At 38.2% G+C, this 19,929-nt stretch overlaps 1 protein-coding gene across 2 annotated transcripts in view; it reads left to right on the top strand.

The window, feature by feature from the left end:
• Nucleotides 1-19,929, top strand: part of TMEM8B (transmembrane protein 8B) — a 76,229-nt gene that overhangs the window by 40,203 nt on the left and 16,097 nt on the right. The window contains exons 4-8 of one of the 2 annotated variants that reach the window (XM_023497621.2): nt 4,336-4,469; nt 7,872-8,137; nt 8,739-9,064; nt 19,482-19,575; nt 19,760-19,883. In XM_023497621.2, coding sequence (XP_023353389.1) covers nt 4,336-4,469; nt 7,872-8,137; nt 8,739-9,064; nt 19,482-19,575; nt 19,760-19,883 — 944 coding nt within the window. The remainder of the gene's footprint in view (nt 1-4,335; nt 4,470-7,871; nt 8,138-8,738; nt 9,065-19,481; nt 19,576-19,759; nt 19,884-19,929) is intronic. The other variant, XM_031945334.1, reaches the window with a different exon arrangement.

Genomic DNA, 19,929 nt, shown 5'->3' with positions numbered 1-19,929 from the left:
ACAGAGACAGACAGAGACAGAGAGAAAAAGAAGGAAGGAGGGAGGAAGAGAGGGAGAGGGAGGGAGAGAGAGAATATGAAGAGAGAATATGTGTTAGGTAAACTATTTTTTCATTAATACAACATTAACCTTTTGTAGAATGAGAAGTTTGGTTTGTCACTACAGATTCTTGAATCAGCTCAAAATGACTAGATCTTTTATAAAGGTCTATGAAATTTGTTTAAATAGGGCTATTAAGAAAACTGGCAAAAGTAAAGAGGATAGAGCATTTGATCTCTTCATGAGACTTTTCATTCATTTATTCAACAAATATTGGAGCACCTAAGTATAGGATACTATATGGAATGATATAAGGGTGTTGTTCATTCACTTCAGTTGTAACCTACCCATTTTTTCCTTGGCAAAGATTCTGAAGTAGTTTGGCATTCTTTTCTCTAGTTTATAGATGAAGAATTGAGGCAAACAGGGTTAAGGGATTTTCTAGTATCATACAATCAGTAAGTGTGAGACTGCATTTGAAGTCAGGAAAATGAGTCTTTATGATTCCTAGCTCAGCACTCTATGTACTATGGCACCACCTGGATGCTCTGTATATTGTTTTCAGTTGTTTTTCAGTCATATTTGGTTCTTTTTGACCCCCATTTGGAGTCTTCTTGGTAAAGATGTTGGAGTAGTTTGCCATCATTTTTACAGATCAGGAAACTGAGACAAAGAGTGTTAAATCACTTGCCCAGGTTCAGACTGCTAGTAATTGTTTGAGGCCAGATTAAAATTCAGGTTCTCGTGACTCTAGATTTGGTGTTGTATCCATTCCACCATCTATTGATAAAGAGATATTCCTTATTGATACTGATATCAGTATGGAGATATTAAAAGAACTTGAAAGATAATTTACATTATAACCTATATGTGAATAATCACAGAATTAAGTGGAATGTAATAAACATGTGAATCCTACCAACCAAGAGTAGCCAAAATATTTCCCTAATGCATAGATGTGATTGACCTCCCATGTCTAAAAACCTTAGATGAGTTCCTAATGTTCTAAGATAAAATACAAACACTTTGGTGGTGGTGCATTTAAGAGTTTTCATAATTTGGCTCCAATTTACTTTTCTTGCAATGTTTAATTTTACACAATCCTAGCCAAATGGATGTTTTTAAACCTGATATTTCACACCTATTTCTGTGCACTTATACAAGCTGTTATCCATAACTGAAATGAATTTCTGCATCTTCTTGGCTTCGTAAGATCCTTATTTTCTTTTGCAGTTCTATTTAGGTTCCATTTTCTTTGTGAAGATCTCTTTGCTATTATTGCCTTTGGGTACTACTTACCTTTGCTATTAATCTCTTTCCCTTTTCACATGACTTCATTGTTATGCATGTTGTATTCTTCCATTCAATGTATGACTCATTGAGGAAAGAGACCAAAATTTTTTATTTTTTATTTTTTATACCCAGCACCTAATATGGTACCTTATAAACAGTAGGTGCTTCATAAGTATTTATTGAATTTAATTGAACCACATGAAAACCAGGATCCATTCTGCCAAGTAGGACTTGGGTTATTTTCTAGTATTAAGATTATAATTGTCATAGTATCTGGACTGATACTATGTTTCTATTCCTCAGATTTAGACTTATTGGTCAGGTGTTTCCTGTCTCAACATGTCTGACTTCTCTTTTTTGATGATTAGTTAGTAAGTGTCTCAAACTATTGAAACAATGAGCCCAAATCAATATAATAAATGTAAATTTTTAACACTTTGGTTTAAGAATTAAATTACATAAGCTGTGGGAAACCTGAAAGTTTTAGTTGATTGTAAGCTCAGCTTGAGCCAATAACATGAGATGGCTATTAAAAAGTAAGTGTAATCTTAGGCTAAATTAATTATATATCTAGAAAAGGAAGGATCCAATTTAACAAAAAAATAATTAATGATCTCTTCTTGTTAGAGCACATCTGAAGTGTTGTATTCACACTTGAACACAATATTTGAACAGATATATTAACTAACTTTATAGCATATTTAGTAGGGATTAATAAAGTGTGAAAGCCATATGATAAGAGGAATATTTGAGGTAATGAGGCATGAGTAGCCTGTGAAAGAGAATAGTATGCATGTGTGTGTGTGTGTGTGTGTGTGTGTGTGTGTGTGTCTGTCTGTCTGTCTGTCTGTCTTGGGGAGGAAAAGACATTATATCTGTCTTCAAATGTTGAAGAGGGTTATCGGAAGAGAACTTTTTCTAAGTAGCTCCACAGGGAAGAATCAAGATTACTTGTTGAAAGGCAGAGACAGGTAGATTTTTTAAAAAATTATTTTATGAAAGAATGTGCCTTCTAATGGAATAGGTGACTGGTTATTTTGTGATTTTTTTTTTTTTTTGAGGTAATGAGAGTTAAGTGATTTGCCCAGAGTCACATAGTTAGTAGGTGTCAAGCTAGATTTGAACTCAGATTCTCCTGACTCCAAGGCTGTTGTTTTACCCGCTGTGCCACTTAGCTGCTCCAGTTTCTGAATTTTCTATCCTTGGAAATGTTTAAACCAAGGTTGGATATTCATCTACTTTGAATGACATAGAAAAGCCTCCTCCATGTAGTGGATGCATTGGACTAGTGATCCCTAAGGAACTTTGTACTTTAAGATTCCATGATTGTAGATCTTTAGTATAACAAAATTGTTTCGCTGATTGGGTGGGCATTTTCAAATCCCTTCTATTTTACATTGTATCTGGCACAAACTGTCCTGCCAATCTTGTCCAAAGGCATCTTTGTTGGAATCTTCCCTTTCTCAGGCATGTTGATAAGCCTACAGTCAGTTTGTATTCAGGGCATGCTGCTATTTGGCCTGAATTCTGGACTCTCAGCTGTTGCTAGAAGTGTGATAATTGGACTTGATATCAGAAGTGACCACCGAGTTTTCTCTTTAAATAAAACACAGGTTGTAGGGCCATATCATTTTGGTGGTGTGACTGACAGTCACTGATCAGGTCTATCTGGTCATAAATTTCAAGAAATGTAGATTATTGATTGATTCAATGAAGAGCTTGCCCCATCTGTTTGGTAGATATGGGTGAGTGTCTACTCAATTTAATTTTGTGAATGTTTAATGCACCTAATATGTGCCAGGTACAATGCTAATATCTACTAATACATACACAGAAACAAAACATTTCTGCCTTTAAGGGGCTTACATTGTACTGTGAGAAACAAGAGGTACATAGATGAGTCAATATAAAACATACAAAGTAATTTGGTGTGGGAATATCAACAAGGCCCCTTGAAGGTGGTACATCTAAGATGAATCTTAAAGGAAGCTAGAGATTATGAATCTGATGTGAGAAAGAAGAGCATTACCTGCAAAATGGTACAAAATGTAGAATTGGAATGTCAGAGAAAGTCAAAGAAGCTCAGTTTGCCACAATGAATGCTTAGCTAGATGAATTCATGGTACTCTTGTGCAAGACCTAGAGCTGATCCTAGGATATTGAAATGTCTGAATGTAGAAAGTAAGGAGACCAGAATTACTAATAGAACTCAGAACTAAGAGTTAGAATAAAAAGGTGGAGACAACATGCAGTTAGAAAGACTTCAGGTCAGAAATCATAGAATCCAGCTTAGGAAGGATAAGTAAGGATCTGAGCAGGGTCATTTCAGAGCCTGGAAAATTAGAAAATCAGAAGAATCTGTTTTATCTTTGCTTCTTCCCCCCCCCTCCCCCCACTGTGTTTTATATATATATATATATAAAGAATCCCTTCCCCGTTTTATCCTTTGCCAGAATTGAGGCGGTCTGAATCAATGTGTTTTGATCATAACCAAGATATGAGAAGACTATAGGTGAGCTTTGTCTCTGACTGGATAGGTTCTGGAAACAATAGGAGGCCCTCATATGGTACTAGTGCCTGTTCTTCCTCAAACTTCCACAGGTTCAATGATATATTTTATTTTATAGTTCTCCCACTTCCTCTCCTTCAGCCCAAGGATATCTCCAAAACGAGTGTTAGAATTTGTCCCTTCTATCCTCTTCCTTGGGGTCTCCATGATAAGTGTTAGCACTTCATTAAAATAGTAGAATATTAGAGCGAGAAGGAACCATAGAAATCATCTGATCCAATCCCTTCACTTTACAGGTAGGGAAGTCAAGAGCCAGTGGGGAAATTAATTTACTCATGTCAAGCAACTGGATATGACAAAGCTAACATTTAAAAAGTAGATCTTTTAATTCTTAGTTTAAATACCTCCCTCATCTTGCTACCTTCCAATTTCTACTCCAGTTCCTTCAGGTCTTCATGATATGGCAATATCAGTTCCTCCTTTGTTTACTTCAGGGTCTTCATGATGAGTGCCAGTACCTCCTTCAACCCCAGTTGATTGTCCGTCGATTGCTTGATGTTGCTGTCCTGGTTCCTGGTCGTCCCTCAGAGCAAACACTTTCCTCTCATAACCGTTCAGCTCTGTTCAAGTGAGTCTGATGTACCTTGACTTCTCATTACCTTCCAATTGTTCACCAAGTCCCGACAATCTTGTGCTTCTTTACCAACTGTTACCAAAACTCGATAGATTAAACCAAATAGATCTTTCTTTGTCTTTGTCTCCTCTTTCTTCTCTCTCTCTCTTTCTTTTTTCTCCTCTTCCTTTCTTTTTTTCTTTCTCTTCTTTTTTCTTTCTCCCTTGCTCCTTGTTTCCCCCATCTTTCTTACCTCTCTTACCTCTTACCTCCCTCTCTTACCTCTCTGTGTATGTCTTATTCTCTCTCTTATCTCTCCCTCCCCTCCCACCTCTCTTCCCCTATTTCTCTCACTTCTTTCCCTCTTTCACCTTTCCCTACCTTCTCTTTCTTTTTCTATTTTCCTTCTTCCCTCTCTCTTCCCTCCTTCCCTCTCTCACTTCCCCTTGCTCCCTCTTCTTCACTCTTTCTCCCCCTCTTAATCTCTTTCCCTCCTTCCTCCCTCTTTTCTTCCCTCCCTCTCTCTCTTCCCTCCTTCTCCCCTCTTTCCCTTTACCTCCTCTCAATCTCTCTTTCAGTCTCTCCCTCCCTCCCTCTTCTCCCCCTCTGTCTTTCCCCCCTACCAACAAATACACAAAAATTTCTCCTTAATAAAAGCTGACATTTTAATAAAAGTTGCTTGTATATGCACTGAAGTAGGAACTACAACTATTTTTTTTATCCCTATTCTACAGATCGGAGAACTGAGACTTAGGCTGAATGGCTTGTCCATTATCATATAGCTACTAAGTATTCCAGGCAATATTGAAATTCAGTTTTCTCTTGTCTCCAAATTTAGCACTCTTGATATTACACCCAGTGGAATGCTAGGAAATGTTTAACAATTGAATCTCCAAAAAGAAAAAAAAATGTATGTATGACTCACTTTTAAGTTTAATCTGCACTATTAACTGTTTTCTGTCACCTTCTTACTTCTAGACAATCAACCAAACAGTAAAATCAAGCCCTGATTTGTAGCCAATTTCTGAGGTGAAAATACTCCCACTGAAAATTTAACAATTAGCTCTCAAGCACACTACTAACTGTACCATAGCATTTTCTTAAAAAATTGAGAGCGCTCTCTCTCTCTCTCTCTCTCTCTCTCTCTCTCTCTCTCTCTCACACACACACACACACACGCACACACACTAACTATACATATGTCTGGTATACAAGATTAAACTGTACATTAGTTTGAAGAAAATTTAGCTGAGGAACAAGTATGCTAATCAACCATATAGCTTCTTGTATGAAGAATTTTTATGTCAATAAATGTCCCAATAACCATTCATACTCACATAAAACAGACATAAAAAAGACAATAAAATGTAATTCTATACCTTTAGTGTGTATAACCTTTGAAATTTGGGGATATATAGTTTAGCTCCAAAGCCTTCAGCCAACCTTGAAATCACAAGAAAAAGAAAGCTTCTAAAGAAAGCTGAGCAGAGCCAATTCCTGGAAATTGGAAGATCTTTAGCTTCCAAAAATTTTTTCTTTAAAAAGCCTAAAAAACTTCCAGGAAATGGAAAATCCATCTCAGAGTCCCAGATTCTGCAAAAGGAAAACCCTCTCCTCAAGTGTTTTTTTTTTTTTTCCCCTAAACCTTCTTTATTAATCCTTCTGTTCCAGGATATTTTATCTCTACCAAAGATCATCTCTCTTCCCCTCCCCTTCTACCACTTGGAGCCCATGCCATTTTGTGATATCACTATATAAAGGGGGGAGAAAGAGAAGAAAGGAAATTAAAGGAACTTCAAGATCAACATTTTATTTAGGGGTGCAATAGATAAAATTCCCTCTCCTTTTCTCTCCTCCAATTGTTCCCTTATATCTATATCAATATATCTATATATATCTGCTTTTCTTTAGTGGTTAATTTGTTTTTTCTATTGTCTTTTTTGTTGCTCCCTAACTTCTTTTGGAGGATTGAAAGGGTAGCAGAGTGCATAAGTAAATTAAGATTGTATGAATTATCTCTCTTGAACATATTCATATTTCCTATAGCCATGTCTGTAATCACCCCTTCTCAGGCTATCTCTCTTTTCAGAGAGGAGATCAGTAGAGACTCAGAGAAAGCCTTCCTATGGCATTTATGAAAAATATCTCACTTCTCTTACTGATTTTCTTTGTTCTTAAATACTTGATTTTCACTGCATTTTATTTAATTTGCATTCCTATTAGGATCTAGAATGCGATAGAATATTAACTAGTTTGCCTCATGGTTGTAAACAGATACCTAACCACCCTTGCTTCCTCAAGAGCTGGTCTTTTTTGTGTTTCTCTAACTCCTGACATCCATGTAGTAGAAACCTCCAACTTAGGAAGAGGAGATACTGCCATCTGGTCTACCTGTACTATGATAAGCCTTCAGGGGAAGATCAGAAGTTTCTTTTTCTCTTTGGCCCTGTTGATATGGCATGGCTCTCCCCGCTGTAGTGGCAAGCCAAGGAACATTATGAAGACTAACTGATAGCCTCCATGAACCGACATTAGCTGTGTCTCAACAAAAAGGTCCCCTTAAAAGAAATGGTTTTTATTGGCCATCACTCAGTCAACCAGTTCTCTTTGGCCATCCCCCTGCCTAGTTGTAGGGATGAATAAGATATTGCTACATCATCCCAAAGTGCAAATCCTTCAGTGCTGAGCCTGGGTACGTGACTTCCCATGGTGCCAGTGTGTATACCAGCTCCACTCTCTACTGTTACAGCAGGGCAAACTGAATGAAACCACAGAGGTATGAGTAAGCCCAGCTATGGTGCAGACTCGCACGATTCTTGAATCAGCAGATATGTCTCTCAGGAGCTTGGCGTGGATAGCTTTCCTGGTGTGTCAAGATTAACTTTTCACCATCTTGTTGCCAGTGAGGAGCTTATCTCTCTGTATCCTGCCACTAAGTTTCTCTCCTTTTTTCCTCTTCAAATAGTACAGGAACCTTGGGATCCACTTACTGTATTCCCATTAGAGCATCAACTCAATCCCTTGGCTTTACTGGTAAAATATAGCTGACAGATCCTGAACCCAAGGACTGGCTCATGCTTCTTACTTTCAGGTTTCTACCCCCTTTATTATTTTTGGCCCAGTTAGTAGTTTAGATCACTTTTAGGAATATTGTCTTTGAATCCTCTCCTTAGGATTTGATGGCAAAAAATTTTAAGTGTCTTTAACATGAACATGGTTCCTATAAAGAGAAGAGTTATTTTCTTTCCTCACCCAAGATTCCTTATATGCCCCATTTATTACCCATATTCTACCTCACTGATGTCTCTAGAGCCTCATTACTATAATCTTCAGGGTCTTTCCTCTCACTTTTGTCTCCTAGAATTCCTCACTCTCAAATCCAGTTTGTCACCCTTGTCCTTGTATCCCCCCTTCCAGGGTCTTTGTCCCTAGTTTCACTTCCAGGGTCTCCGTTCAGCTGAAGTGTGTGGGATCTCGTGGGGGCAATGGCTGCCCCCTGATGATGCATCTGCGCCCCAAGGCACCTCCCCTGCACAACTCAACCTCTGTGGCCTGTGGGGAATTGGCCCCATGTGGGCTGGAGCTGGCCCTGCCTCCTTGGGGGGACTGGGTCTATGTGCGCGTGGAAACACCACGGGGTCTCCCTGGAACCCTTCGATTCCAGCTATGTGTGCAGCTACAAGGTCAGTACAAGGGGCCCCTGGGTTTCTATACCTTTCCTTGGGGACCCCCTCATAGGGACTTCCTGTGCCCTACTCTAGGGCCACCTAATTCAAGTTAACATGCAAATATAAGGGAAGTCTGCTGGACTCTATCTGAGATCCCTTGTTGGAAACATCCAGCATATCTCTCATCAGAACCTATAGGATTACAGCTATGCATGTAGCTGTGAAGTCAGCCACAATATCCTAGGTCCCTTTCTGGGATCCCACTCTAGGATACTTTTTTCTTTCTTCCCTGTACTATAGGACAATCTGATTTCTACTGTGATCTTACCTCACTCTCACTCTCTTTAAACTTTCTCATAGTGATACCTTTACTTTACCTCAGGGTGAGTCAAGACCCTAAGGATATGATTTGAGAGACTATGGATAAGCCATGAGTTCTCCCTATAGACTACTGCCAGGTCAATGTGCCTGGAACCCTGTCCCTTAAGAGGCTATATGGGTGGGGATGGAGGGAGGTTTTGTTTAATGACCTTGGGGGATTTGGCTAAGGTGGGAAATTTGGGGTTTGGATTGTGATACTGATGGGACTGTCAATGAGCTATAAGCTTCTTCCCAGAGTGCCCCCAACATGGCCTGTCTCGAGCCCTGGTACCTGGAGCAGCCATGAACATGCCCCAGTCTCTGGGTACTCAGCTACCCCCTCAGGAGATACCACCTTTGGGAGCCCCTGAGGAAGGGTCTGGGAGCACATCTCCTCCTGACCACTGCTGGCCAGTGCGTCCAACGTTGCGGAATGAGCTGGATACCTTCTCTGTCCACTTCTACATCTTCTTTGGCCCCAGTGTGGCCCTTCCACCAGCACGTCCAGCTGTGTTTGCCTTGAAGCTCCTGCCTGTGCTGGACAGTGGAGGGGTCCTGACCCTGGAGCTACAGCTCAATGTGGTATGGATGGGGCAGGGGATGGGGCTCAGGGGAGGGACAAGGGAAACAGAAGGAGAAGCTGACAATGCTTTCAGCTTGAAACTTTAGGTAGTGGTACTGAGTATAGCCTTCAAAAAGCCTGCCTACATATCTTCCACCCAGCCCAGAAACCAGTGTTGGAAGAAACACTATATTTCAGTGAATTCAATCTCCCACCTGGTGTAGGAATTCCCTCAACGTCTTTTTTAGATATCAAGTATTTTCAATTATGAGACTATCCATTCCACTGTAATCATATTTAGCTCTGAGGCCAGAGATATTTTCACCATCATGTAACTGGGGACTTGAGAGGAGAGCCTATGAGTTCCTTACTCTTAGATTAGCTACCTGAGAATAGGGATACTATTTTCTCCATCAAATCAAATCAAGGATTCCCCAAGGACAGAGACCATGTTTCTACTTTTAGACTTGGTCAAAATCCACATGCTATGTGTGATTTAGGGTGGCAAGTTTCAAGTGAAGACTTTGTCATAGGATTTAGAATTGGGAAAAAAACTTTTTAAGAGCATCAATTCTAAGGATTCCTAACCTGGGGTCTGTGAATGTGTATGTATGTTTACTATTTTGAGTATTATTTCAATATAGTTGACTTCTCTTATAATTTTATGTATTTTATTTTACATATACATATGCATATGTATATTGTAAAATTATTATTCTGAAAAGGGCCCATAAGCTTCACTACATTGCCAAAGGAATCCATGACATAGTTTAAGAAATCCTCATCTGGCCCATTTCCTCATTTTAGAGGTGAGGAACTGAGGCACAGGGAAGTAAAGTGACTTGTTATAACTATAAACATCATTCCTACAAGCCTTTTTTTTTTTTTTAAACTTTATTACCAAGGGGTAAAGGCTATATACAGATTAAGGGATCATCAATTAAGTTTCATCTTTAAGGTAATCTTATCCATCCCATTTCCAGCTAAAATAAATATTCATCTAATATAAATGTTGTATTCATTACCAGCTCACGTTTTTAAGAGAATTATTCAGCATCTTCTAGGTACTATTGTTCACTAACCAACTTACTTGACTTTTGATGCTGACCTATTTCTAGTCTCAGAGGGTCTTGTGTGTCACCTTCACATTGCCATCATAGAATCCTCTAGCTTCTCTTGCATTTCAAATCCCTGGAACCTCTCAGTTCTACTTTTTTCTTTCCTGCAGTGCACCTCATAACATTTGAGAGTTTTCAGAGCATTCTTTTGCCTTTACTACAGGCTCATTAATTAGGTTTCTTGATTTTTCTTTCCTTTGACTTTTACAGACTTTCCTTTGACATTCCTTTGAAATAATAGCTATCAAAATAGTAAACACACACACACACACATATTCACAGACCCCAGGTTAGGAATCCTTAGCTATGATTTTTTTTCATAATTATAACTTTTTATTGACAAAACCCATGCCTGGGTAATTTTTTACAACATTATCCTCACTTCTGTTCCGACTTTTCCCCTCCCTCCCTCCACCCCCTCCCCCAGATGGCAAGCAGTTCTATACATGTTAAATATGTCACAGTATATCCTAGATTCAATTGAACCGAACAGTTCTCTTGTACAGGAAGAGTTGGATTCAGTTTAGCTATGTTTTAAAAAAATTTAATTTTTTTTCTAAGATGAAGATCTGCCTTCTTTCTCTCCCACCTCCCATTTCTCTACCCCATTAAGAAAGCAAGAAAAACAAAATCTCTTGTTACAAATGGATAGGTAAACAAAACAAATTCCAAATTGGCCATATTTAAAAAAGTACCAATTCTGAGTCCATCATTTCTCTATTGGGGGCGGGGGGCAGGTGTGTGGTTCTTTCCAAGTTTTCTAGAATTGTAATTGGTTTTTTGTTGATCAGAGTCCATAAGCCTTTGAAAATTATCTTTTTATCATATTGTTATTGTATACATTTTCCCCAGAAATATTTCCCATTCCCTTATATATTACACAATACCCAAAATTTTAAACAATCATTGGTAGGGAAATGTGATACAAAGGTGCCTCTATTTACTTCCCTTTCCAATTTCTTTTCCCCTAAAAATTAGGGTTCGTTATTTTTGTGCCATTATAAAGAGGTTCCACAAGGGGGAGACATTTCCCTTTGACTTTCCATTTAGAAGTGGTGGTGGATTCTCATAACAAACTCTGGCTATAAAGGATATTCCAGGAAAATGAGGTAGAAGTGGGAATAAGCTTTTCTAGAGCTAGGGATAGAAAAAGAAGAGTTCTTAAGGGAATGATGATTACAGAAGACTGGAAGGACTCCCCTACTTCATGCCTACCCCCCCTCCTTCCTTTTCCCAAGTGTTTGGAGAATGGAGAAAAAAGTGGTTGTAGCGATTAGGAAGGAGTTTCTGTGCCTCAGGATTTTAGGGACTTGGGAATTGGGAAAAGAAGGAAAATCATTGGTGGCATTATAGGGTGAATTCCTAGAGGAGTTATAGTGGATTTGAGGAAAAATCTTTCCTCAGCTTAGTTCTGGTCTGTTTGGTTTCCTGACTGGCCCTCTTACACAAGCAGCTAAGGGGATACAATTTACACGTGACCCTGGGCAAGTGACAACCTCTCAGCCATATTTCCTCAACTATAAAATAGTGATACTAATAGCACTTGCCTTATAGAGTTGTTATGAAAATTAAATGAGATAATTTTTGTAAAATATTTTGCAAACTTTAAAAGTGCTATGTAAATGTTAGAAGGATTTTCTTCAGGGCCCTTTGATTCTCTAGTCAATTAAAATAACAGCTAGCATTTATGTATTGCTTAAGGTTTACAAGGTGTTTTATATATTATTTCATTTAATTCTCATAACAATCCTGGGAGGTAGGTGCTATTATTATTTCCATTTTACAGATGAGGAAACTGAGGCTGAGAGAAGTAATGCTGGAGAAACTGAGCAAGACAGAGATTAGAGAACTATTTAATAGTTTATTAAATGGAGAGATTTACTGGGACCAAATGGATCCATGGTTGGTCCCAGGGCTGAACTTGACCATGGTCTCAAAGAATCCAGCGCTGATCGGGACAGCAAAACTCTTTTATAGGATAACAAGAACAATGACATAATGAAGGAGGTACCTGGATGGGGATAACCTAATGGGGGGAGGCACCTAGGATGACATAATGGAGGGAGGTACTAGAGAGGTTACTGATATTCTAATGATGTCTAAAATAGATAGACCTTTATCCTGTCAAACATTAAGAAGGAATGATTATAGCCTAAAGATATAAAACCTTTATCTCATCAAACATTAAGAGGGAAAGGTTATAACTTGAGGCAGAGTAACTAAATAGGACAATTGGGAAACTGGGTCAGAACATTAAAAGGGAACTGTGGCACAACAAAGTTAAATGAGGAAGTAAGCTAAGAGGTTTCCAACCTCTAAAACAAAAATGAGCATTGAGTCAACTTTCTGATCCTCTGAAACCCAGGGAATAGATCGCAGTTCAAAGCCCTTTCAAACCCACACAACCTCAAGTGCACAGATGTCCCTCTTTTGCCTTTTAGTCCCAGAATACCCTCAACTCTGACACCTTTGTATCAGAGGTTCTTAACCTGGGCTCTGTGAACTTACTATAATTATTAGGATAACTATTTCAGTGTAGTTGATTTTCTTTGTAATCCTATATATTTTACAGCATATATTTAAAAATATATATATATTTTTTTCTGAGAAGTCCATTGGCTTCCTCAGATTGCCAGTAGAATTCTATGATACAGTAAAAGTCTCATTTCCATAGGTGATGGGGCCAGAGATGCTGATGGAATTTCCTGACATCCATCAGACTCATTCTCCAGCCCCATTCCATCTTCCATTCAAAACTAATAAAGACTGAATCATTTTTGGATTGAGTGTTTTGTATCCCATTCTTAGTTGTTTTCATGGTCTGCCCAATGAATATCTGATTGAAACGTCTTCTCCCAAGGACTTGGCAACTTCACTTCAGTATTAATAAATATTTCCTGTATTTTTTCCTATTTAATAATCATTTAAGAGTCAAGGATTTTTGTAGTATTCATTTAAACAACAAATCTACCTTCCCTTTCCTGGGCTTATCATGTCCTCCCCTTTTTCCTCATCAGTGAGCTCTTTTCTTCCATACCTGATGTCCAAAAGAGAGACTGTTAAAACACTACTGTCACACTCAAGTTCTTAGAACCTATTTAGATTTATTCAAGCACTACTTAAGAAATCTCAGGTTTTTCCCTGAATCTTCTTCTTTCAGACACAGTTAGTCATGTGCTATAGCAAGGTGAAAAGACATTTACTTAAAATAGAATTTAAGATATATATATATATATAAATATAATATATTATATTATAAATATATATATTTATATACATATATTTATATATATTTAAAAATATATATATAATATAAATATATAATATATATGTAATAATATATATATAATATGTTATATTATATATATTATAATATAATATAATATAAATACATATAAATATATAATATATATATTATCAACAAGATAAAAGAATCAAGTGGAATAAATGAAAAAATAGCCACTATATATTTAGTCCTGGGGATACATATAGAAAAGGTGAAGAAGTCCCTATTCTTATGGAGTTTACATTCTTATTGGGAGAGACATCACATAAAAGATCTAGCTTCAGAGCTGATGACAGTGGCAATACTAATGGATAGCAAGGCCCAGGGGTCTTTAGGTTGTAACAGCAAATAAGATGACAGTGCCCCAGTGTCTAGGATCTACTGAGTAATAGTGAAGTAGGTGATAAGACACCATTGGAAAGAAAGGGGTTGGTAACTCATCACATCTAAGTGGTATTAACAGTTAAGTGTCCTAGAGGGGGTCTGGATAGCCTAAGGCTAACAAGGGGAGTGAAGGGAAGTCAAAGGGATAGGGGGGTCTAGGTGATGATAGTAGTAGCAGGCAAATGTTCCTGTTCCTATTGCCTCTCAGTATTTATCATTACCTGTATTCTCCATAGACTTGTGAGGGACATAGTTTCCAATGATAACTGCTAAAAATGGAAGAAACCCCTCGTCCAAAGGGAGGACCTGGAATGAGCCAGAGTTTGGTCACATTTTTCAAAGATTATAAATGCATTTATAGCCTGAGAAGAAGCTTGAAAGCAGTGAGACAATGTTTTTAGCTGTTCAAAGGGGAATGGGAAAAGGATGAGATATATGTGCATATTTGAGCTATTCATGCTAAGTGGGGGATTAAAGGAGAAATATAATAGATCTGGACATCGGGAAGTAAGGGTCCAGGGAGAAGACATTTGCAAACACAATAAATCAGAAAGCAGGATGTTTGCTGCTCTTTAGATAAGTTAGGAACCAAGATTTCTGCTATTCTGTTTGAGCTGGTCATTTGGTTTCAGCAAAATTGTTCAAAATTGGTTTCAGCAGTTGCAGCTGTCTCCAAGTTCAGCTAATATTTACTTGCAAAAAATCACTGGTATGTCAAGCAGCCCTTGGGTGTAAAAGTCCCCTTGATTGTCTAGTTGTTTTGCTACTCCATTGTCTGGTTCCCCCGTGAAAAAGGGAAGCTCTAGGATATTTAGTTAGCTATTTTAGCCATTAAAAAGCTCAAATCCACATCAAAGAGAAATGTCACTCTGAAAAGTCTGAGAGTGGTTGAGGAGGAGGTATGGTGATAGTAGAAGACACTGTTAGGCCAAGGAGAAGACATAGCTACTTTTTTGAAATCCACTTTTTAAACTATAAAATCCCAAACTTTTAAGGAATTTAGTTCATGAAGAATTTAGTTCCTTACTTGATCAGTTCAGTTCTATAAGCTTGTACATTGGGGAAAAAAAAGTCTTCTGAATCCATTCTTTCAACTTGACTCATGCTGCACATAAAGCACTATACCATACAACAGCCACCTAGGGGAGGGTGTGCTTTTCCCAGAGATCAAAATGAAGGCGCTGCAGGTCTAAAAGGCATTGCATCTCAGCACTGGATGTGCAAAGCATTGAACTCCAGTCACTGTGGCTTCTCATGACAGGAGCTGTAGTTAGGAGGAAGTCAGTAGCCTTTGCTTCCCAAGTAGAAGAGGAAAACTTGTCTTATTAGTAGCAATAGGAGTTAGACATAGATTTCTGCCTTTCTTCTTATTTTCTCTTTTCTTTTTTCTAGAGGCTTACTGGAATAATTCCACATCCTGATTCTCTTGCAAGAGTTTTTTCCTTCTATTTTTTAAAATAATATTTTATTTACCCCCAATTACATGTAAAGACAATTTTCAACTTTCATTTTTGAAACTTTAAAATTTAATAATATTTTATTTTTCCAATTATATGTAAAAATAATTTTTAACATTCATTTTTGAAAGATTTTGAGTTCCAAATTTTTATCCCTTCCATCCTTCTTCCCTCTCCCTCCCCAAGATGACGAGCAATCTGATAGGTTATACATATACAAGCATGTAAAATATATAGTCATGTTGTGAAAGAAGAAACAAAACAAAAGGAAAAAAACCCATGAAAACAAAATAACAAAAAAAGTGAAAGTAGTATGCTTTGATTTGCTTTCAGATTCCATACTTTTTTCTCTGGATGTGGTTAGCATTTTCCATTATGAGTCATTTGGAATTGTCTTGGATCACTGTGTTACTAAAAAGATCTAAATCAATAAAAGTTGATCATTGTACAATGGTTACTTTTATTATTCTCCTGGTTCTGTTCACTTCACTCAACTTCAGTTCATGTAAGTCTTTTCAGGTTTTTCTGAAATCTGCTTCTTCATTTCTTATTGCATAATAGTATTCCATTACATTCATATACCACAACTATTCCCCAATCGATGAGCAGCCTCTTAATTTTCAATGTTTTGCCACCATGAAAAAGGCTGCTATTGATATTTTTGCATATGTAGATCCTTTCCCCCTAAAGGTTTTATGATCTCCTTGGGATATAGATCTAGCAGTTGTCTTGCAGGATCAAAGGATATACATAGTTTTGTTCTTGCAAGATGTTTTGCTCAGCCTCCCATCAGGTGTAGACATTCTCATCCAACTCCAGTTGGTGCTGAAGGGGGCATCATTGTCTGCTGTGCTTGGCACAGATTTATGGGGGTATAGTTTTCAAGGAGAAATGTACTCCTATAATAGTGCTTGGGAGCAGAAGGTATTTGGCTGAAGAAAAGAGTTAACTTGTTTTCTCTTCTCTTTTCTCTTCTCTCTCCCTTACTCTTTCACCTATCTTTCTTTCCCATTTCCTCTATTTCATTCCCTCTCTTCTTGCCTTCTCTTTTCCACCCCCATCCTCCTTCCACCCTACAGTGGGTGGTGCCCATTCTTGACTAGCTTTTTCCCACAGTCATCTCCCTGGGTGTGACTTTGCTCTTAGTCAAAGACTTTACCCCACCCTTCTTGGGGACTGGTTCTTTTGGAGAGACAGTATTCTGAAACTGATTCCTTCTCACTTACCAAATCTCCTCCCACTAGAAAACTAGACTCATACTAAGTCCAGGACATACAAATTCATTCATTCTATTTTGATTCTGAGTGGCTTTAATAATATATATCAATATTATATCTTTTCTCTCTAGTGTTGAGCTCCCAGATGGTAGTCCCAGAGATTAGACAAAGAATCTTTTTTAGCATATATATATATATATATTTATATATATAAAAATCTTCTTATGTATGCATTTCCATTTATCACTCCCACCCCTTCTCAGATGCATTCAATCCTCTAGGCAAATACACAAACAATGTGTGAAAAAAAAATTAAAAAATGGCAAATCCGAGAGCAAAACATTCTTTTTAAAAATTATCTTTTTTTTTTTTTCCAATTACATGTAAGAACAATTTTAAACTTTTTTTTTACATTTTGAGTTTCAAAAAACAAGTTCTTGAAGGAAACAAGGATTAGGAAAGCAGACTCAATTTTCTGTAGAGAAAAAGAAGATAGGGGGATGAGGCAGAATAGGAGAATATAGAATTCACCTGAGTCTGGCTCCAGAGTTCAATGAGAACAGAGCACTATCTCACGATGTCTTAGTTCTGTTAAGTTCAGATCACCAGCTATAATATAGGAATAAGACTGTGTTACTTTTTTGGAGGGGCAGGCGACAGTCTTCTTGCCTTTGTACACCATTGAAGCTGCTTTTCTCTGCCCTTGGTGATCAGTGGAAAACTACAACTATTTCATATTCTTCCTGAAGTATATTTGTTCATTTCACTTCTCTGTCAAGATTTCGGCTTTCTCATTTTTTTCTGGTCAAAGGGGCAGACATATTCACTTATATTTTCTGGATCAAGGGCTTGTAATTTCAACACAGAAGGGAATTTTCCATTCTCTTTTGCTTCTTCACATATATAAACTTTCTTTTTTTTTAAAAACTTTTTTATTTTGAAAATATATGGGTAGTTTGCAACATTTACCCTTACAAAACCTTGTATTCCAGATTTTTTTCTTTCTCCCTTCCCTCTCCCCTCTCCCCTAGACAGTTAAACATGTGCAATTCTCCTACACATATTTCCACAATTATCATGCTACACAAGAAGAATCAGATCGAAAAGGAAAAAAAAAAAAGAAAACAAAATGTAAGCAAGCAACAACCAAAAAAGTGAAAATACTATCTTGTGATCCACACTCAGTTCCCATAGTCTTCTCTCTGGGTGCAGATGACTCTCTTCATCACAAGACCATATAATAAACTTTCCTAGCCCAACTTCAGATATAGTACATAGTTTGGGTACTTACTTCCTCTTTCCTATGAGGAATGTCAAAGTCCATTTGATTTACCTAAGTATGTTTTATATTACTCATGTTTTATGTTAGTTTTTAAATAATATTTTATATTAGTAACAGCAGAATAACAAATAGAGAATAATTTGGTTCTGAGTTTCCCTACTTCCAACTCTACCCCTGAAGTTGATATCTAGGGCTTGTGCAAAGAATAGGCAGAACTGGATGACTGTGATAAAATTAGATTCTGTATCATAGGAAGTACTAGCCCTCACTCCTGTATCTTGAGGTTTTGGTGCTTCCCCTTCTGCTAGAAAAAGTTGCTTCTCTTTGAAAATATCACTAATAAGAATGGTAAGTCCCACTACAAAGTTGAACAGTTCTGACAGTTCTAGCCCCTTAAGACCAGAAGGTCCTGCCCACCTTCCAAGTTACCAAAGGGAACCAACCTTCTGATTCCCTCAAAAAAAAAAAGGACCTTATTTTGAGGCAAAAAGGCATTTACTGTTGCATCAACAGCCTTTCTTTGTTCCATGCCCTTCTGACTAGTCTTGGACTCAGAACTCTGCTCAGCTCTGGCTATCCCTGATCAGACTCATGTCCTTCATATATGATACCTAATTTATTTTGCTCAACCAGTGATGCCTTTTGCAAGTCCCTATGTAGTTCTAGTGGCTCCTCTGGTTCTTCTGTTTGCTTCATCCTTCTTCCCCTCTAATGATCTGCACTGGGCGCCCACATCTGACCCCTGTGCCATCTGTTATTAGGAACCCACATCCCCCAAGTCTTCCCAAAATAAGACAGGGATAAGTCATTGGAAAAAGTCCAAAGATACCCAGTAGGTGTTAGTCTTAGAAGGCTAATGTTCTAAAATCTCAGGTGCATTGCCAGATTCCATTCCTAGCTAGATTTCCTTCCTTCCTGCCTTTTGCTTGGCTTCTTAATTCTTTCATTTAAATTCAAATGGATATTGGCCCAGGTCTTTCTCAGGTTCTCTTTGGCTCTTTAATTTCTTTTCATTTTCTTTGTGAGCCCAGCTCAACATCTTTCATTCCTAGGACTGGTGGTTCCTATCTCCTTTGATGGGGAAGGCTTCCCTGTCCACTTCTCCTTTCTCCTCCTACATATGATATACCCCCTACTCATTTTGTTGGCCCTAGAGATCACAAATAGAGGCAGTGGCTTATGGTGGTAACTGGTGGGTCAATGGGTACCTAGAATCCTGAAGGGAAAATCAACTATATTTCATTTAAGTCTAAATTCAGTGTCTCTACTTCAGGAGCTTTCCTTCACAAAAAGAAGTCATCATAAGTAAAATAATAAATAAAAGAAATTTAAAACTCCCTAGAGTTTTATATATTCACATATGAATAATAAAGGTAGGAATCTGAAAGAAATTGATTGAAGGGATTTACATTTGTGAGAAGGGGGAGGATATATCAGGTACTACATAGTTATTCCTAGTTAGAGATTTATGGGAAGTATTCTGAAGGAGCAGGGGGACAAGGCAATTAGGGGAAAAGTCCTCTAGTTGGGGATGAAAGTCATTTATAGGCTTGGTGTGTGTATGTATGGAGGGTTATGGTAGTGGTGGGAAGAGGTTCTTGGAGATGTTCTTTAGTAGTATGGGAAACCAAGTTGTGAGGCAAGTGAGGGTGGAAATTCTTTATGCTTTTGCCTCCCATCTCCCCTCATGCAGAGCTCACTGCGCCAGGAAAATGCCACCGTGTTTGGATGCCTAACTCATGAGGTGCCTCTGAGCTCAGGTGACACTTCTGTGACTTGCTCCACAGGTGAGAATGATGGAGTCTGGATAGGGAGTAATGTAACAGGAGGGAAAGAGATGGTGGGGGAGTGGAATAAGGGAAGAGGAAGAGGATGGGGAGAGAGTGAAGATGTCAGGGGGAAGAGGAAGGCAATGGGGGTTCCTTCCTTTCTTCATCCCCTCATCCCCAGTGACTGCTGTCTTTTGCTCAGAATCCCTGGCTGGCTTCATTCTCTCTGTCAATGCTGCTTCTAAAATCTCCAGACTGCGGATCCCTTTCCCCCAAACAGGAACTTGGTACCTGACCCTGCGATCACTGTGTGGAGCAGGCCCGTGGTAAGAGCAGAAAAGTGGGGGATAGGATGAAAACTTCAATCAGATG

The sequence above is a fragment of the Sarcophilus harrisii genome, chromosome 1 (assembly GCF_902635505.1).
Source record: "Sarcophilus harrisii chromosome 1, mSarHar1.11, whole genome shotgun sequence".
Taxonomy (NCBI): Eukaryota; Metazoa; Chordata; class Mammalia; order Dasyuromorphia; family Dasyuridae; genus Sarcophilus; species Sarcophilus harrisii.
Note: the sequence above shows the minus strand (reverse complement) of the source record. Positions and strands in the feature narration are given on the sequence as shown.